General features: G+C 40.4%; 1 protein-coding gene across 2 annotated transcripts in view; it reads left to right on the forward strand.

Moving 5' to 3' along the window:
* The window catches only part of uggt2 (UDP-glucose glycoprotein glucosyltransferase 2), a 685,376-nt gene that overhangs the window by 132,961 nt on the left and 535,047 nt on the right, over positions 1–17,368 (forward strand). For both annotated transcript variants that reach the window (XM_067986476.1, XM_067986475.1), the window contains exons 11-13: positions 9,680–9,740; positions 12,219–12,310; positions 17,213–17,363. In XM_067986476.1, the coding sequence (XP_067842577.1) occupies positions 9,680–9,740; positions 12,219–12,310; positions 17,213–17,363 (304 nt within the window). The remainder of the gene's footprint in view (positions 1–9,679; positions 9,741–12,218; positions 12,311–17,212; positions 17,364–17,368) is intronic.

Consider the following 17,368-nt stretch of genomic DNA (forward strand, 5'->3'; position numbering starts at 1 on the left):
CTGCAGGAAAGCACAACATAACATTAAAAATCTCTCTTCCCCTCCCTTCCCCTCTCGTTGTTCCACTAAGGCTGCTTTAAAAACAGGGCATATTCTCAGCTAGTTTTTAATTCTGAGATGATTAGCAGCTCCAGGTTGGTATCCAGGACCAAAAAATCTCTAGCTGATGTTCTGGAGCACAGCCTTGATACGAGTTGAGTGTTTCTCCTGTGATGGTTTTTTTTTGAGGCTATGAGGAAGGATTAGAAAACCATTGCTCCAGCCATGTCTTTTTAAGTAATTTTGGAATAATTAGAAGAGAAAGAGGGAGAAGAACATTTTAAATTGAAAACACTTTTCCTCCCTTTTAAGTATGGTGTTTTAGGTAATGAAATGCGTCTTTGTTTGTGTAAAGTAATTAGTTAGGCTGGGTTAAGCAGCAGCTGCCAGAAATGTTTCAGACTTTGACAGACAAGGGGCTCGATATTGCCAGGGCTGCGGGTTCGCGGCGGGGGGGCCACGCGCCCGGTGAAATCATTCTGCTCCGCGCGCGATCGCAGGCTAATTGGATCCACTTACCTGGTCTTCCGGGTTCCCCACTGCTGATCTGCATGTCGGGCGGACTGCGCATGCGCAGTAAGGTCTGTCAGCTGGAGGAGCTCCATTTAAAGGGGCAGTCCTCCACTGACAGATGCTGCAACAAATAGGAAAAAATACAGCATGGAGCAGCCCAGGGGGAAGGCTGCTCCCAGGTTTAATGATGCCTCACTCCAGGTATCATTAGATGGGGTGAGGAGGAGGGGGAGGACAGAGATCTTCCCCCCCCGGCGGGGGGGAGGTAGCGGCCTGCCTCTGCCACCAGGAAGGCCTGGCTCGAGGTGGCAGAGGAGGTCACCAGCGCCACCAACATATCGCCCACCTGCATACAGTGCAGGAGGCGCTCCAATGACCTCAGTAGGTCAGCCAAAGTGATTACACTTACTCTTTCCCCTACACTCCGTCTGCCACATCACCGCCCCCACCCCACACCTCTTTCTGCACTGCCAACACTACTCTGTCACATCACCCCTCATACCCACTCAAACCTCATCCTCATCTTACCTGCACTTACTCACCTCGCCAGTACTCATCCCGCCACTACCACTCAACCCAATCCTCATACAATATCATGGCTCTATGGGAGGGCAACCGCAGAGAGAGATGCGTCGCAGAGGGCACTACCCTCGCCACAGGGTCCACAGACCGAGGCTCAGCTTCCTGGACCTCTCTGAGCAGCAGTGCACACGGAGGCTCAGAGTCACTCGACATGTAGTCGTGGACATCTGCAGCCTCCTTCATGCCGAGCTGCTCCTGGCTGGCCCGAGCACCATCTTCTTACCTGTCGCTGTCAACGTCACCACTGCCCTCAACAACTTCTCCTCCGCATCCTTCCAGGGTGCCACCGGGGACATCGTCGATGTCTCTCAGTCGACTGCACAAAACAGCCCTGCAAATACACCTACACCCACTCTGCAGTGACACAATGGGTGGCATCAGTTTTGGATCTTCATAGTGATCCTCAGGAAAGGGCATTATTGCACAAACCAGACAAGATTCGCAAAGACGTGGCAGTAGTGGTGCCAATATAATATGTGATGTGAGTTGGTCAGAAATTCAATATAAGCAAAAACCATGACAAACCCTCAAACACCCTTGTGCATCCCCTTCATGCACACGACACCTTTGCCTTACGCTGCCTACTGCACATATGTGATGCATGCCCTGTGGCTGCAGCACAGGTAGTGGCAGGTTGAGTGAGGCTGACCGTGAAAGAGATGCATGAGAGGGTGTGTATGAGATAGAGCCATGAGATTGTATGAGGATTGAGTTGAGTGGTAGTGGCGGGATGAGTACTGGCGAGGTGAGTAAGTGCAGGGGAAAGAGTAAGTGTAATCACTTTGGCTGACCTACTGAGGTCATTGGAGCGCCTCCTGCACTGTATGCAGGTGGGCGATATGTTGGTGGTGCTGGTGTCCTCCTCTGCCACCTCGAGCCAGGCCTTCCTGGTGGCAGAGGCAGGCCGCTTCCTCCTGCCCACCGGGGGGAAGATCTCTGTCCTCCCCCTCCTCCTCACCCCATCTAATGATACCTGGAGTGAGGCATCATTAAACTGGGAGCAGCCTTCCCCCTGGGCTGCTCCATGCTGTAATTTTTCCTATTTGTTGCAGCATCTGTCAGTGGAGGACTGCCCCTTTAAATAGAGCTCCTCCAGCTGACAGACCTTACTGCGCATGCGCAGTCCGCCCGACGCGCAGCTCAGCAGTGGGGAACCCGGAAGACCAGGTAAGTGGATCCAATTCGGCTGCGATCGTGCTGGGGGCTGACTAATTTCACCGGGCGCGTTACCCACGTGCCCAATAGCCCCCCCGCCGCGAACCCGCAGCCTTGCTAACATCGAGCCCATAATATTTTACAGTGATAGATGTGATGGGCCCATTACTGGGTCTTCCCTCAGACAAATACTGGGCTCAAAGAACCAGGAATTTGAAGTGTCATGCTAAATAAATGATTTGCAGGAACTAAAGAAGCCAGATTAAAGGCTTGTACATTACATGGTTTGATTTAAGAATGGGGGAAAAGACTTATTTATGCTGTGTATAATGGATGGCCAATTTATACAATCTGTAATATTGATGCATTGGATAATGTCGTCTTTTGCTAGTACAGTTTAAATAGTGTGTGTACCTAGGATATTTGGAAAGCAAATACTCAGGAATGAATCATTTGGATGAGTGTTAGATTGAAATTGTCAATGTTTTCTTACTTGATAACCTTTGAGGGTCAGGGAAGCATTTGAGAGTTTTCTTCTCTTTTCCTGTAGTTACCGGCTTCCTCAGCAGAGAGAATCTCTGACCACGTAGTAAGTTCCATTTAGAGCTGCTAAGAATCTGAAATAGGATATTTGGAAATAATTTTCTTTCTGTAAATTTAAACATCATTGAAAAATAGTACCTTTTAATTGGATAATTACAATACTTCAAGTAGTTGTTTTTATTCAATAAGAAGATGTAATTAAACATTATTAGGAGAAGGCAGAGGGAGAACAAGGAGAGATGATGGTGAAAATTTTATGAGTCGGGGAGTCTCTCCTGCTGGCAGCACATTGGGCACACACCACCAATAAATTTCTGACCATTTTGTGCTGTTGGCAAGCGAGGCTCCCTTCTGGCAGCATGGACTCATAAAATTACCTCCAATATCTTTATTTTTCAACTTAACATTTAACACTGGCATAAAACTGTCAAATCTTGGAAGTGCAACATATCCAAGAGTAATGACGTTTTAAAGCTGTTAGAAAGTGACATAGCATTTTCAAAACAGATCCAGTTCAGCAAACGAAAAAGCAACAATGCACCTAATTTTTTGATGCAGGAAAATAAAATAAAGTTTATTTGAAAAAACAAGCAGGCATTTTTTGTTACATGTCTAGAATTAATAATTTTAAAAAGTTACTGTTCCAGCCATCAAAAGAGGTCTGGCTTTCATACCTCCACCCAAAGATATTCCTTTCTTCCTTTTAGGTAAGCATAATGACCACTACCATTTTAAACTTGCACACCACAATCCTGCACACAAATCCTGGCAACCAAAGTAGAACATGCTGGTTCATTCGACTTGCAGGTGATAAATTTGCTGGCCTCAATGATGGACAAAGATTTGATTCCTTGCAGCCTAATAAACAAGTATTTTTTAATGCTTCAAAACAATGCATCAGTGCTTACATCAGAAAATTTACATTATAAATGCTAACATACTATTTTAACAGTGTAAATGTTGACATAAAATCGTGAGAATAGGAAGTTGACAGTATGTGTGCTCATATGCAAGATATTTCACAATATGCTAATTAATCTTCCATGGTGTTGCACATTGAGGGTAAAGACCAAGTATAATCTTCAGGTCAAGCGGGGTTAGAAGATGGGGATAACTGGACTGAGATGCACAGACGTAATTGAGTCACCATTTTATAACATTCTTATGTTGTATTATTATTTATAATTGAATAGAGAAATTTATGGCAGTTTGGAAAATGGAGAAGTTGCGTTAGTTGGAGCAGACAAGTTTCTCTTCAATACAGGCTGAGGAGCTTAATAATGTAAAACTGTGACAGGAGGGTGCAATTACAGTGTGACAAGTGATCATGGACAGTTTCCATTATAAAAATTGACCCAAGAATTTATAATGGAGACACAAAAGTGTGATAACCTCACTTCCCATTGTCAAGTTGTTATCTAGATAGTAAGTGCCTACAGGTGTAAGATATTTAGTATATTTCAGATATTAACAGACGTACTGTGGTAATGCTTACAGTGAGCCAGAGATTTTACAACAGAGGTTTTATGTCTAGTAGTATTACCATGGATACTGACATCAGCATGAGGGAGTTCCTGGATCTGAGAGTATTGTTTGGTGAGGGAGAGTCCTAGATTTTAAAGCTGTCAGAATGTGACATAGCATTTCTGGGAAGAGAGAGAGAGAGAAATGCTGGGAACACTGGGGAAAATCATGGAAGCCGATATCATTCAGGGAGGCCTCTTGGAATCTGGAAGCATTGGAGAGGAAGGTCTCCAAATCTGGGAGCATTTGGGGCAATTCTTTCATCAGACAGCGCTCCAAATTGAATTTAAGGGTTTGTGAGCGCTAAGGTGGGGGGGAGGGGTCCCGGGATCTGGGAATGAGTCTAGTCTGAGGGGTGATTCCTGGAGCCTAGCAGGACTGGGGAGGAGGTTTTGGAGCAACATTTGTGGGGGAGTGGGGGGTGTCATAGTCGGGCAGTATTCAGGGATTGCTAGGATATGGCTGCCTGCTGCGGGGAGAGGGACTCGGGAGAATATGGTCCAAACTGCAGTTGGCCCCTTCGGAATTATCAGGCCCCAAATCCCTACCATGTTCCCACCTATCAGCCACCTCTTTTACCCATCCACTTTGTACCCTGAGGTAGACGTCTATCTACTACGTTCCCCACTGTCAGCTTTAGATTCTTGGATTTATGTTCCTGCATTTAAATGGGAACTTTTTTTGCTTCTAAAAATTAATTAATAGACAGAAAATCATAGGCTGGTAATGCACAATTGTCTGATTTGCAATCCCAGCATGTGTCAGGAGTGCTGAAGTGAAAAATGTACACATTCCCATAAACAAACAAAAATTATCTGCTGAAACAAAAGCAAAATACTGCGGATGCTAGAAAGAAATAAAAACAAAAAACAAAAAATGCTAGAAACACTCAGCAGGTCAGGCAGCATCTGTGGAGAGAGAAACTGAGTGTTTCTCTCTGCACAGATGCTGCCTGGCCTGCTGAGTGTTTCCAGCATTTTCTATTTTTAAAATACTACCTGCTGATGTTGAAGGAAATATTTCTAGATAAATTACACACCCAAAGACACCCTGTACTTTGTTCCAGACAGTTAAGACAGTGATTTTAGAGGATGAGTAATAAAGTACTTGATTTCCCAAGTTGGTTCTTGCATTTCTGAAATCTCTGCAATTGAGAGAGAAAAGGTGGTATAAATCAGTAACAGTGGCTAGAATAAACACGATTACAAAATCTGATTTGCCTAATGGAGCTTAGCATAGAATGCCTGCAGACATCTATAGGTGCTTGAGTTGATGAGAAATTAGTAAACAATAACTAATTAAATACTGTATAAAGAACTTTCCAAAAAGTCAGTGATGAAATAATTGGGAAAACAAGTGCATCATGAAAATGCTTTTAAAATTGCAGCATTTTCAAATAACTTTCTAGGCTGTTGCTGCTATTTCTTTTCCAGATTATTGCTGCCCGCATCAGCTGAGAAGTTGAATGGACTGTTAAGTAGTTGTTTATAGATTTCATCACCATTGCTTCTGGTATTTAATGTGGTGTGGATTAAAATGGGCAATATGTCATTTTGCCCAAATCTGGAAGCTATTCAGTCCAGCAGTCTGAGTACAAATAAACCTACTCACACAAGTGAACTTGTGACCCATTGTGCGCCTGAATGGCGTGCAATGCACCTTAATATCATCTGATAACAACTCAGGAAATGGATACTTTCTATTTAACTATATTGTTGATGACTTTATATTTTTAAAAAAGTTTTTTATTCAGTGTTGTTTTAAAGTTCCTTTTTCAATATTTTTGGGGAGGATGGGGGAGTTGTTTTTGTCTGTACAAATTGCACTCTGTTTCACCAATTGAAATTTTTACTGATGTAAAATTCACATTGAAAGGAATAAAATCACAGCATACTCACTGTGTTAACTCATGAAGTAACTAGTAACTGAGGTAATTTAATAATAACAAAAATTGTAGGGATAGTATTGTTAGTCAAATGTGACCGGACTAAATAAACACACTGGTCCAGAATTTGTTGGAGAGGGGCATCTCGCCATGAGTTGGATTTTCTTTCCTCACCCTTTAGCTACAATTATTTTTGCGCCGTAAATTGCTGGAAGTGCGAATTGATAACAGTGCGGTGAGGTCAACGGGACATCTGGGACTTTGGTGAATGACGAGACCAATCTCCTTAACCAGTTAAATTTAAGGATAGAGAAAGAAGCAGAGCCAACGATGGAGAAGGAAATAGGGTGAATTAAAGTCAAATTAGATACAGAAAGAGAAATAGGGTAAGAGAGAGAGAAAAATGAGACAGGAAAAAATGTAAACATTTTAAATTTAAAAAACCACTTGGAACAATTTACTACCTGCAGGAATGAGACTACACAGTTTCAATTGTTACCTTTCTGGGCTCCAAGGTTGAGTAGCATGTCAGGACCATAAATCATGCTATTATGCTGTGAAATACCAGCCCTAACTTTCGATGGCGAGTTTAATTTTTATTTATGGTGCAAATCCAGCAATTTCTTGACACTCATGGGGAGGTTGATGGCGAGTTCCCGTTTTTGCGAGGCTAACGGCGGAGCGGTGCAAATTGTCCACAATTGTGACGATTCGCAACTCATGCCGTATCTCTTCCTTGCCACAAATTGCTGTTTTTTTTATGCAGTTGCGTGTGCCGTGAACTCATTTGTTTCCAGCAAATACTGGGCTAATGCTTCCGTCATTTGGGTTCAGTTGAAAAAAAATTGCATGTTTATTTCCATGACTTCTCATTGGCCTGTGATAAGCATCTAATTAAATGCAGTATTAGTCATGTGGTTGCTAGGAACCAATCCCCCTTCACACCAGCCAATCTTACAGCTCCTGATTTTTTGTATGATGAAAAGTTGTAGTTAAAATGGGTGTGTAATGGGACATCGCTTAAGATACAACTAGACCCAATATCCCATCAATTGTATTAAAGGAGGAAAAAACAAAATTATCCCAAAATGCAATTTTTCCTGTGGTGAATTTAGAATTTTTGGAGGGAGAAATGGTACAAAACTTATTTGGGGGTCTGGGAGCATGCCTCCTCATGAGACTTTGATTAATAACACTTTTTGGTGCATTTTCCCACATTTTGATAGAGTAAATAAGGAGAAACTGTTTCCAGTGGCAGAAGGGTCGGTAACTAGAGGACACAGATTTAAGGTGATTAGCAAAAGAGCCAGAGGGAACGTTTTTTTACGCAGCAACTTGTAATGATCTCGAATGCACTGCCTGAATGGATGGTGGGAGCAGATTCAATAATAACTTTCCAAAGGGAATTGGATAAATACTTAAAGGGAAAACATTTACAGGGGAATAAATGAAAATAAATATGGGGAAAGTATGGGAATGGGATTAATTGGATAGCTCTTTCAAAGAACCGGTACAGGCACGATGGGCCGAATGGTCTCCCCCTGTGCTGTACCATACCATGGTACTATGAAGCCTTCCAGGATGATCTTTAAATGGACAGCATGTCAAATCAATAGGATAGACTCTAAGGCCTCGATATTTACGGGGGGCGGGGGAGGGCGCGAGGGTACTTGTCTGCGGCTGGGAAACCTGGAAACACGGGAAAGGCAGGGGTCTTGCCGAATTTAATGTCAGGGCCTCATTAGAATTTTTTTATCCTGATTGAGAGCCTGGCTTGCTGCGGGAAGGCCTGCTGTACAAGGCCGCAGCATGAACCGGGGAGGAGGAAGAGAGAGATCGTGGGGTTCTGAAAATCGCGAGTGGGGAGAGATCAGATCCCAGGGGAGTCTGAAGTTCCCGGTGGGGTCTGAAGATCGTGGGGGCGGGGGAGATCGGAATACGAGGGGGTCTGAAGATTGCCAGGAAGGGGGCAGAAGGTTGGATCGCAGTGGGGGGAGATCGGATCATGGGGGGGTCTGAAGACCGCCTGGTGGTGGGGGGGGAAGATCGCAGGAGGGTCAGCCGATCGCGGGGGGGTTGGAAGCTTACTTTGCTTGGGAGGCCAGGGGGGGGCAAGCACGCTTGGTCCTCGTGACCCACAAGCAGTGCTGGAAAAGCACTTACCTGCTGGATACGGCAGTTCTCACCTCCCTTATAGCTGCTGGGTTTCCCCATGTTCGAGACGTGACAAAATCTGAGGTACAGAACCTCATTAACATATTATGATTACCGACTCGCCTCTCCAAAGCGGGTTACTCGGTCGTCCTCCAACTCATCTTGAGCAAACTGGAAGTAAGTGCTTTTGCGGCGGGTTGGTGGTCGGGTTTGCCATTTTTAACAATTTTAACTCCTCTCCCCACCCCCCGACCCTCTCCTGCCCGTGCTGGGAGGGTTAAAATTACCCCCTGAGATTCAATAAACCAATCATTCATTTAAAAGAAGGACATAATAGCTAACGTTTTTCTCTTAGAATCCATTAATTCAGTTATAGAAAAGCTTTTAGAAAAAAAATGGTTGTTTTTACCATTAACATATTCTTTTCAAAAAACACATTAAAAACTTAATTTCATTGATGGTGGTTAAAAAATTAATAAATATCACAGTTGATGCTTGTTGAGGAAATATGACATCATCACTTACACATGACATAAAATGGCATTCCTCTCTGATTTGACATTCCCTTTATTATTTATGTTCCATTAGTATGCCAATACTCCTTTACTCCCGAAAGAATAATACCCAGCAATCTCCTACAAAAACAAGCACACAAATGAAACAAAATACCATGGCACACAAAATCAAGCTTAAAACTACAAATAAATTTTAAAACAACTCGATAACAAAAATAAAGGTTACCTTTCATGATACAGTAAAAATAATAGTCGCTCTGTATATTCCCATCCATGGAAATCAAAGTGTTAAAAACTGCTATGTGTGTGCTGTAGGTTATTGCTGATGACAAACCTTTTTCATTAAATTCATTCACATAATTCACACCAACATCTCATGCAGTGTCAGGGCAGAATTGAAGAGCTGGTGGGAATGATGCATTTGCTATAACAACATGCCCAGAGAGCACTCTTGCCATCCAATCCTTACACATCACCTTGGGAACCAGATACTGACTCTGCGTAAAGCCATGTTTACAAGTTCTCTCATTTGAATTTGTGCTACTACAATCCAGCCATATCCATTTGCTCGCTACACGAAATTTAAATGACCGCCAAAAGAAACAAACCACCTTGCCTGGGCAGAGCACAGAGCTCCAGCATTAAAGTTAGTGTAAGATATGGCTACAAAAAAGGGAAAATTTCATAGTGGACAAAACTGAATAGGTCATATCATTTCTGTTAAAGAAAACTGACACAAACTAATGTTTTATTTTAATTCTACCCACAGATCACTGACCAGAACAGTTGTAAACCAGGAAATGAGAAATGAAATAGAGGCAAATCAAAAGGTAGGCCTGTCTTTACCATAGAAACTGTAGTTCTCCATGAATCTAGGCAACTGTGTCAAATATTTTGAAGCATAAGATTTTTAAAATGTCATTTGGTAATAAGTAGAAAGTAAGATACATTAACTAGTTCTCAACAATGAATTCAATCAAAAATAATTTCTTGCATAAGAGTCAATGATTAATGATTGCAAGGTCAGATTTTAAAAATAAATACAAGTCAAAACTTGTAGCAGCAAAATAATGTTCAGATCATAGAAAATAACAAAAATCACATTGTAAAAATTACAAATAGTTGAAAGACTTTTAATAATTGATTTATTAAATTAATCCATTTAATTGGACATAATCTGTATTTACAAACATTCAATGTAATTTCACAATACAGTTATTCAGTCCATTAGAATTTAAAAAACTACAGTGCCCATCTTTACCTTTATGCTGTATACGACTTTTATCTCATTATTTCTAACAGACCTTGCTTGTACTGAAAATATTTCCCTGTCATACTTTGAAGTGCTGCCGGACTCATCGTTCAGCTGCATAAAGAGTGTCAACGATGCCAGAAGCAAAGATGCTCACATATAAATTGCTTTGCAATGAAGGAAATTACTAACTTTCTGATATTCAGTTTTGAAGATGTAGGCCAGTTAAATGAGGATTTCAGTAATAACACATAATAGCCCTCAGCAGGAGTTCTGGCCACATAGTATGCCCATCAGTTGATTTCTGGCAGACAAAACAGGAGCAAAGAAAGAATCAAACCAGGAAAGAAAAGAAGCTGTTAAGGATATGATAATTAGATCCAATCAAAAATGATATCCAGCAGTTAGTTATCAGGTAGGAGCAGGATACAGTTGGTGAGTGCTAAGAAAAAAATTGTTAAAGTAGCATCATATGGTGGCAACCAAAGAGAAAATCTGTGTGACACTTACACCAAGCATTTCATCAGTTGTTTAAATCTCAATGCTACGTGAAATTCATCCTTTGGTTGCTAATTTAATATGTTCAGCCACCTTTCAAATTAAAGGGACATGTTTAATTATCAGAAAGAAATTTACAATGAAATTGTAATTGAAATTTACAATTAAAGTACAGATCTTAATTCCTTGCATTCATTATGTTTTGTTAATGCAAGTATGCTGCTGTTTCAGGCAACAATTCTGAGAGGAAAAGCTTGATGTATTTTAGAAAATAGATGGTGCTTCTTTAAAAACAAGAGCCAAGTAAAATAAAATCATTCATAGGGAGCTGTGAGGAAAAAGATAACTAGGATAGTCCAGCACTGCTGTCTTTGACTTACTTAGAATACCTTGAACATTGTAACAAAATGAAAAAGTTTTGGTAACATATTTTAAATTCTATTTATGCTCAAACCCTTTGTTTCCGCAATAGTATCGTTTGCACCAAAACTGCAGATCGATCTATGGGAGAATGCTTTGGACCAATTATCCTGTTTTCATTCCTGAACAAAGTGGAATGAATGGCTTTGATGAGCATCCCCATAGACTCTTATTGAAACCAATGATTTTAAGAGTCAAAAAAATGAAACTTTGGTCAGTCATATATTGAAGCATTTTGGCAAATTACTGTCAACAGTGGCTTACCTTTGAACTCTGAGCTGATGTCAGTTATTCTAAGTCATAATCTACCGTACTTCACAATTTAAAAAAGTACCTTTTGAAGTTAATTTTAATACAATTAAGCAATTATTTTTAAAAATTTGATATAAAATTTTTTAATGATTTTTTTTAAAATGACTGCTCTATGTTCCAGTCTGTCATTGTATCTGTATTTGAGACTGATAGTACAGCTGAAGCATTTTAACAGTGTGGATGAAATTTAATGTTTTGGATTTACAGAAGCAAGAATCTTGAATTTAATTTCAGAGAATTGTGACAATGATTGCTATCACTCCTTACAAAGATGGTATAATGGTACATTCGTTTCATCACAGGCAGCCTTTATAACACTACTAGGTTACCAAGAAGGAGGAAGTTATTAATGGCATTTTAAGGATAAGCGAAAATCCTTACTTTAAAGCAGTGCTATGTCAATGCGTTGGTACTAAGATGCATTCTGTACCAAAGTAGAGCCCCAGTTAGTTTAACAACAGTGTGCCAATAATATCTGAAGAACAGCTATATGCAAATAATGACAATAAGAAAGATATATTGCTTTTCCTAAAACTTCTAGTCATAAGGACCATGAAAAAATGATGCATTATTTCCAATAGTTGTAAACTGTAAACTTTAAATTTAATTTTTGAGCTAGTAATGTTTTGGTTTTGGTTTTTATATCATTAGAAATTACATGATTGTGCTAGCTAAAATTAGAAATATGGGGATGTCTGCTCACTTAATGATATTAAGCTGCACTGAGCTCCACTATATATTCTGAGAACTGGGAAAGCCAGGCTGAAAATCACTGTTACCAAAAGTGTTGCGATCATTTCTTTAAAAGTCCATTTGGTTTACTCAGCACTTTACAGAAACTTTGGGACTTCAGCCTGGAGATTCAGCTTTGTTTATAAATGGACTACATCTTGATCTGGACACTCATAATCCATTCAGGTGGGTACGAATGGCTTTCTATACTGTTACATTTCTATTATCAATGTTTACCACTTCATTGGAATCCTTTCACTTGAGCATTGTAACACAATTTGATGAATCCCTATATTCATTAATGTGTGGACTTGAGATGGCCAGCTCAATTAAAGGCAAAGTATAGCTATCTTTGCTACTGTAATCAAGGTACCCTGGCCATCCCTCTACGTATTTTGCAACTTTTCCCAATTGAATTCTGCTGAAAGTTTGCAATAGTGCCTATTTTTTTAAAAACAGAAAGAGTCCTGTTCCAGAATTGTACCTTTGTGGACTCCCACTTAGTCTCCTCAGTAGCAGTCAGTGAAAATAGCCACCTCCCCCCCCCCTCCTTCTGCAGCCTGCTTCTTGGAATCATTCGGCCGTGAAGTGGAAGAGTCAAGGAAGGCAAAACGATAAAAAACCTAGAGGAGAAGAAGCAAATGGAAAAATGGAAGGGAAAAATAAGTTTAAGAGAACTACGTGATCATCAGTGACATTACAAGTGAGAAAGGTTGCCTAATTGAAGCTGTCCCTACACCAGCCTTTTGTGTATTTTTTTGCTGAGTGCATGCATTTGTTTTAGAAGGGGAAGAGTGTGCTGTCTAGCTTAATTTTACCTTATTTTTTGCACCAATCAGTGTTGAAATTCTTTGCTGGTTTGAGTTTGGCTTGTGCTGGAATGATAGATTTCCTACCAATAATTAATTCCGTCCCAGCTTTGGGTTCTGAGACACTACTCCTCCCCCTCTCTCCACTGCACATCCTCAACAACTGATGTCTTCAGTAATCCTGGACAAATTCAGAACTATCAGGATAGAATTTGATGTTGTTAAAACTACTTTTGCTGCAGAGATTAAAGATCTTCACTATGCTGTACAGATCACTGAGGACTATTTAACACCTCATGGAAACAGTGTGTGTTGACAAACTTTAAATAATCATTGACGCTACAGCACAGAAGGAGGTCAAATGGCCCATCATGCCTGTGCCGGCTCTTTGAAAGAACTATCCAATTAGTCCCACTCCCCTGCTCTTTCCCCATGGCCCTGCAAATATTTCCTTTTCAAGTATTTATCCAATTCCCTTTTGAAAGTTGCTATTCAATCTGCTTCCACCACCCTTTCAGGCAGTGCATTCCAGATCACAACAACTCGCTGCGTAAAATTTTTTCTCCCCTTCTCTTCTTTGGTTCTTTTGCCAATTACCTTAAATCTGTGTCCTCTGGTTACTGAGCCTCTTGCCAGTAGAAACAGATTCATAGGAGGAGGCCATTTGGCCCATCGTGCCTATGCCGGCTCTTTGAAACAGTTATCCAATTAGTCCCATTCCCCTGCACTTTCCCCGTAGCCCTGTAATTTTTTTCCCTTCAAGTATTTATCCAATTGCCTTTTAAAAGTCACTATTGACTCTGCTTCCTCCACCCTTTCAGGCAGTGCACTCCAGATCATTATAACTCACTGCGTAAAAAAATGTTTCCTCATTTCCTCTTTTGCCGATCACCTTAAATCTGTGCCCTCTGGTTACTGACCTTTCTGCCACTGGAAACAGTTTCTCCTTCTTTACTCTATCAAAACCGTTCATGATTTTGAACACCTCTATCAAATCTCTCCTCTGTTCTAAGGAGAACAACCCCAGTTTCTCCATTCTCTCCACATAACTAAAGTCCCTCATCCCTGGTACCATTCTAGTAAATCTCTTCTGCACCCTCTCCAAGGCCTTGAAATCTTTCCTGAAGTGTGGTGCCCAGAATTGGAAACAGTACCCCAGCTGAGGTCTAACCAATGTTTTATAAAGGTTTAGTGTAACTTCCTTGCTTTTGTACTCTATGCCTCTGTTAATAAACCCAAGGATCCCATATGCTTTTTTAACAGCCTTCTCAACTTGTCCTGCCATCTTCAAAGATTTGTGTATGTGCACCCCCAGGTGTCTCTGTTGCTGCACCCCCTTTAAGAATGTACCATTTAGTTTATATTGCCTCTCCTCATTCTTCCTACCAAAATGCATCACTTCACACTTCTCTGCGTTAAATTTCATCTGCCACGTGTCTGCCCATTTCACCAGTCTATCTATGTCCTCCTGAAGTCTGCTACTATCCTCCTTGCTGTTTACTACATTTCTAAGTTTTGTGTCATCTGCAAACTTTGAAATTATGTCCTGTATACCCAAATCCAGGTCATTTAAATATATATCAGAAAGAGCAATGGTCCGAATACTGACCCCTGGGTGACACCACTGCATACTTCCCTCCTTTCTGAAAAACAACCATTCACCACTACTCTCTGCTTTCTGTCCTTTAGTCAATTTTGTAATAAGAAAGTTAACTTTTTGCTCACTGCTATAATTGCCAGCCTATATAACTGGGCATGTCATAATAAGTTGCTCATTTTTGGCATGCAGTAGGGTACAGAGAGCATTAACATGATCCAGGTTATTTAGCAGGTCCTGAAAAATCTTTTCCAATTGAGGTAATCTAGAAGAGGAGAACCTGAAGCAAACTCGTTTTAAAGGAGAAGGAATTTGATCAGATAAAGTGGGTCCTTCATGAGAAGGGCCTATCCTTCTTTATCCTGTGAGGTTCTGTAGTGACCACCCAAATGCAGCCCCTGCATTCTCGTCTCCAGTTTCTTGGCTGAGTGGCATCTTCCCTCCTCCAACCCCATCCTGAACTACACTGCTCTTGATATTACTTCTTGGAAGAAACAAGCCCCTGTGGCAGTCAAGGAACTCATGATGTCCTGCAGCTCAACCCATCATCCTTGGTGGCTCCATTTAGGAGCAAAGATGTTACTATGAGGAATATCAAACTGATTTAATCTAAAGCTTTGGGTTTAAAATGTTTCTTTTCTGTAGAATTGCTCCCTGCCCGGTTAGATAGATTGGACATGGTTTAAGTTTCCTTATGAACTTGTCATAATTCTCAGCAAGGTTTGTTGTATATAGTCGTCAAGTTGTGTTACTGTTTTTCCTGATGGAATGTATATGGTAATTCTTTATTGAGTTAGACAGATATTGTGATTAATGATGTATTGGTTTGTTTCTTTAATTAATATTGTTAATATTCTCGATACCAAAATTTTGATTTAAAAAAGTATAGGGAGTAATTTAGTGTTAACCTAACCAACAGGAAACTGACTGGATTAGATTGGCTGCCTGTTTGACACCCTGCTAAATTTTACTTTCCATTGACGTCAATTGGGTGGGGTGTGAAACAGACAACCGAACTGATCCCGACATTTTCCCATCGGCGGGTTAGGTTAAAATTACCTGTTCAGAATTTGATAGATATATGTAAATTTTGTTGCAAATTTTCATATTCTAAAGATTTCTTTTAGCTGTTCATTATATCACTAATCCGTCTGTATTATATATTACCATTAAAATAGATTTTATGGAGGGCCACAGCTTTCATTAAATATTTCATTGTTTAACTGCGCCATCAGTTTTGGGAACGAGAGCAATTAATTTTGAAACCATAGTAGTTTACCACAAGGAAGGAGACCATTCAGCCCATTGTGTCTATGCTGGCTCTTTGAAAAAGGTAACTTCAACGGGACAGACCATTTTCATACTGCTGCACCTGTTTCATATGGATGAGCAGTGCCATCAGCAAGGAGGTGTCGAAAAAGCTACTAGATGCAGAGTTGGACCAGTTAAATCAATTTTTGTAGCTGTAATCAGCTTTGTGTTGGTCACAAGCAAAATTTTAAAAAAGCATTATCTGTTCTCTGTAAGATGCGATGCACTGAGAATCAGATATTCCTGATTTCACAGGCTAGCTCATCCCTAGAAACACTCTGCACCACCATCACAGCCTTCAAATTTGGAACTATTGAATATTACTTATTTTGGGGCATCTTACCTACAGTGCCCCAATCTTACAGAAGTATAAAATTAAAAATTCTGCATCAGCCTGAAAGTATGCACATCTCACTATTATCTTAAGTTATCCTGTTACCCATTTCGCCCAAACTCTGATTCCAATAACTGTCACTTACATTTGTATTCATAAACTATCTGTCCTCAGTCAGAACCTGAATGCCATCTTGGAGATTGTTAAAATGCAAGTGCATCCAAAATGGATTAAGAAAGAAAAAAACTTGCATTTATGTAGTGTTTTTAGCATTCCCAGGACATCTCCAAGTGTTTCAAATAAATTAAATACTTTTGAAGTGTAGTCAGTGTTGTAATATAGGCGAATGCAGAAGCCAATTTGTGCACAACAAGGTCCTACAAACAGCAGTGAGATAAATATGCTGATAATCTGTTTTCTTTAAATGATGGCTGAGGGATAAATGTTGGCCAGGATACAAGGATATCTTCTTCAAATGGTACTGGGGGATTTTTTACATCCACTTGAGAAGGGCAGCCTTGGTTTAACATCTTTTCCAAAAGGTAGAACAGTGCAGCACTCCTTTAATATTGCATTGAAGTGTCAGTGTCGATTATGTGCTCAAGTCTCAGGAGTGTGGCTTGAACCCACAACTGTCAGACTAGAGGTGAAAGTGCGACCACTGAGCAAAGGCTGACGCCTAATTTAATTTGTATCTAGGCATTCTATTTCACTTATTTATATAATCAATAGGATTTTGCATCTATGGCAATCAGCCAGTCATATTCACATGAAAACTGCAATTCAGGAGCCAAATAATTGAATGCAAATTTAAAGGATTATTTCACATTTGTTCAAAGCTTGATATTCTGAGAGCTTAATGAATACATAATCCTGTTTAATGGGCTATTTTTTGAGGAGTTCTCCCATTGACTTAGCCACCTTATTTTCCAGTTTTAACATGCATTTTCCAATTGAAACTGATATAATTCCTGTGCTTTGGTCACATCGTTGAGTTGTCTGTCACTAAATCTCATGAATTCTTTTGCTTTTTTTAGTATCCTAGATATCCTCAAAGAGGAAGGAAAAATAATGGATGGCCTTTATAACCTTGGAATCAAAGATAAAGATCTAAGCAATCTTCTAAGACTGAATGTTTACCCTATGGAGGAAAGCTCTGCACTTGACATCCAACACTCAGCCATAATTGTTAG

This window comes from Heptranchias perlo, chromosome 6, assembly GCF_035084215.1.
Source record: "Heptranchias perlo isolate sHepPer1 chromosome 6, sHepPer1.hap1, whole genome shotgun sequence".
In the NCBI taxonomy this organism is placed as follows: domain Eukaryota; kingdom Metazoa; phylum Chordata; class Chondrichthyes; order Hexanchiformes; family Hexanchidae; genus Heptranchias; species Heptranchias perlo.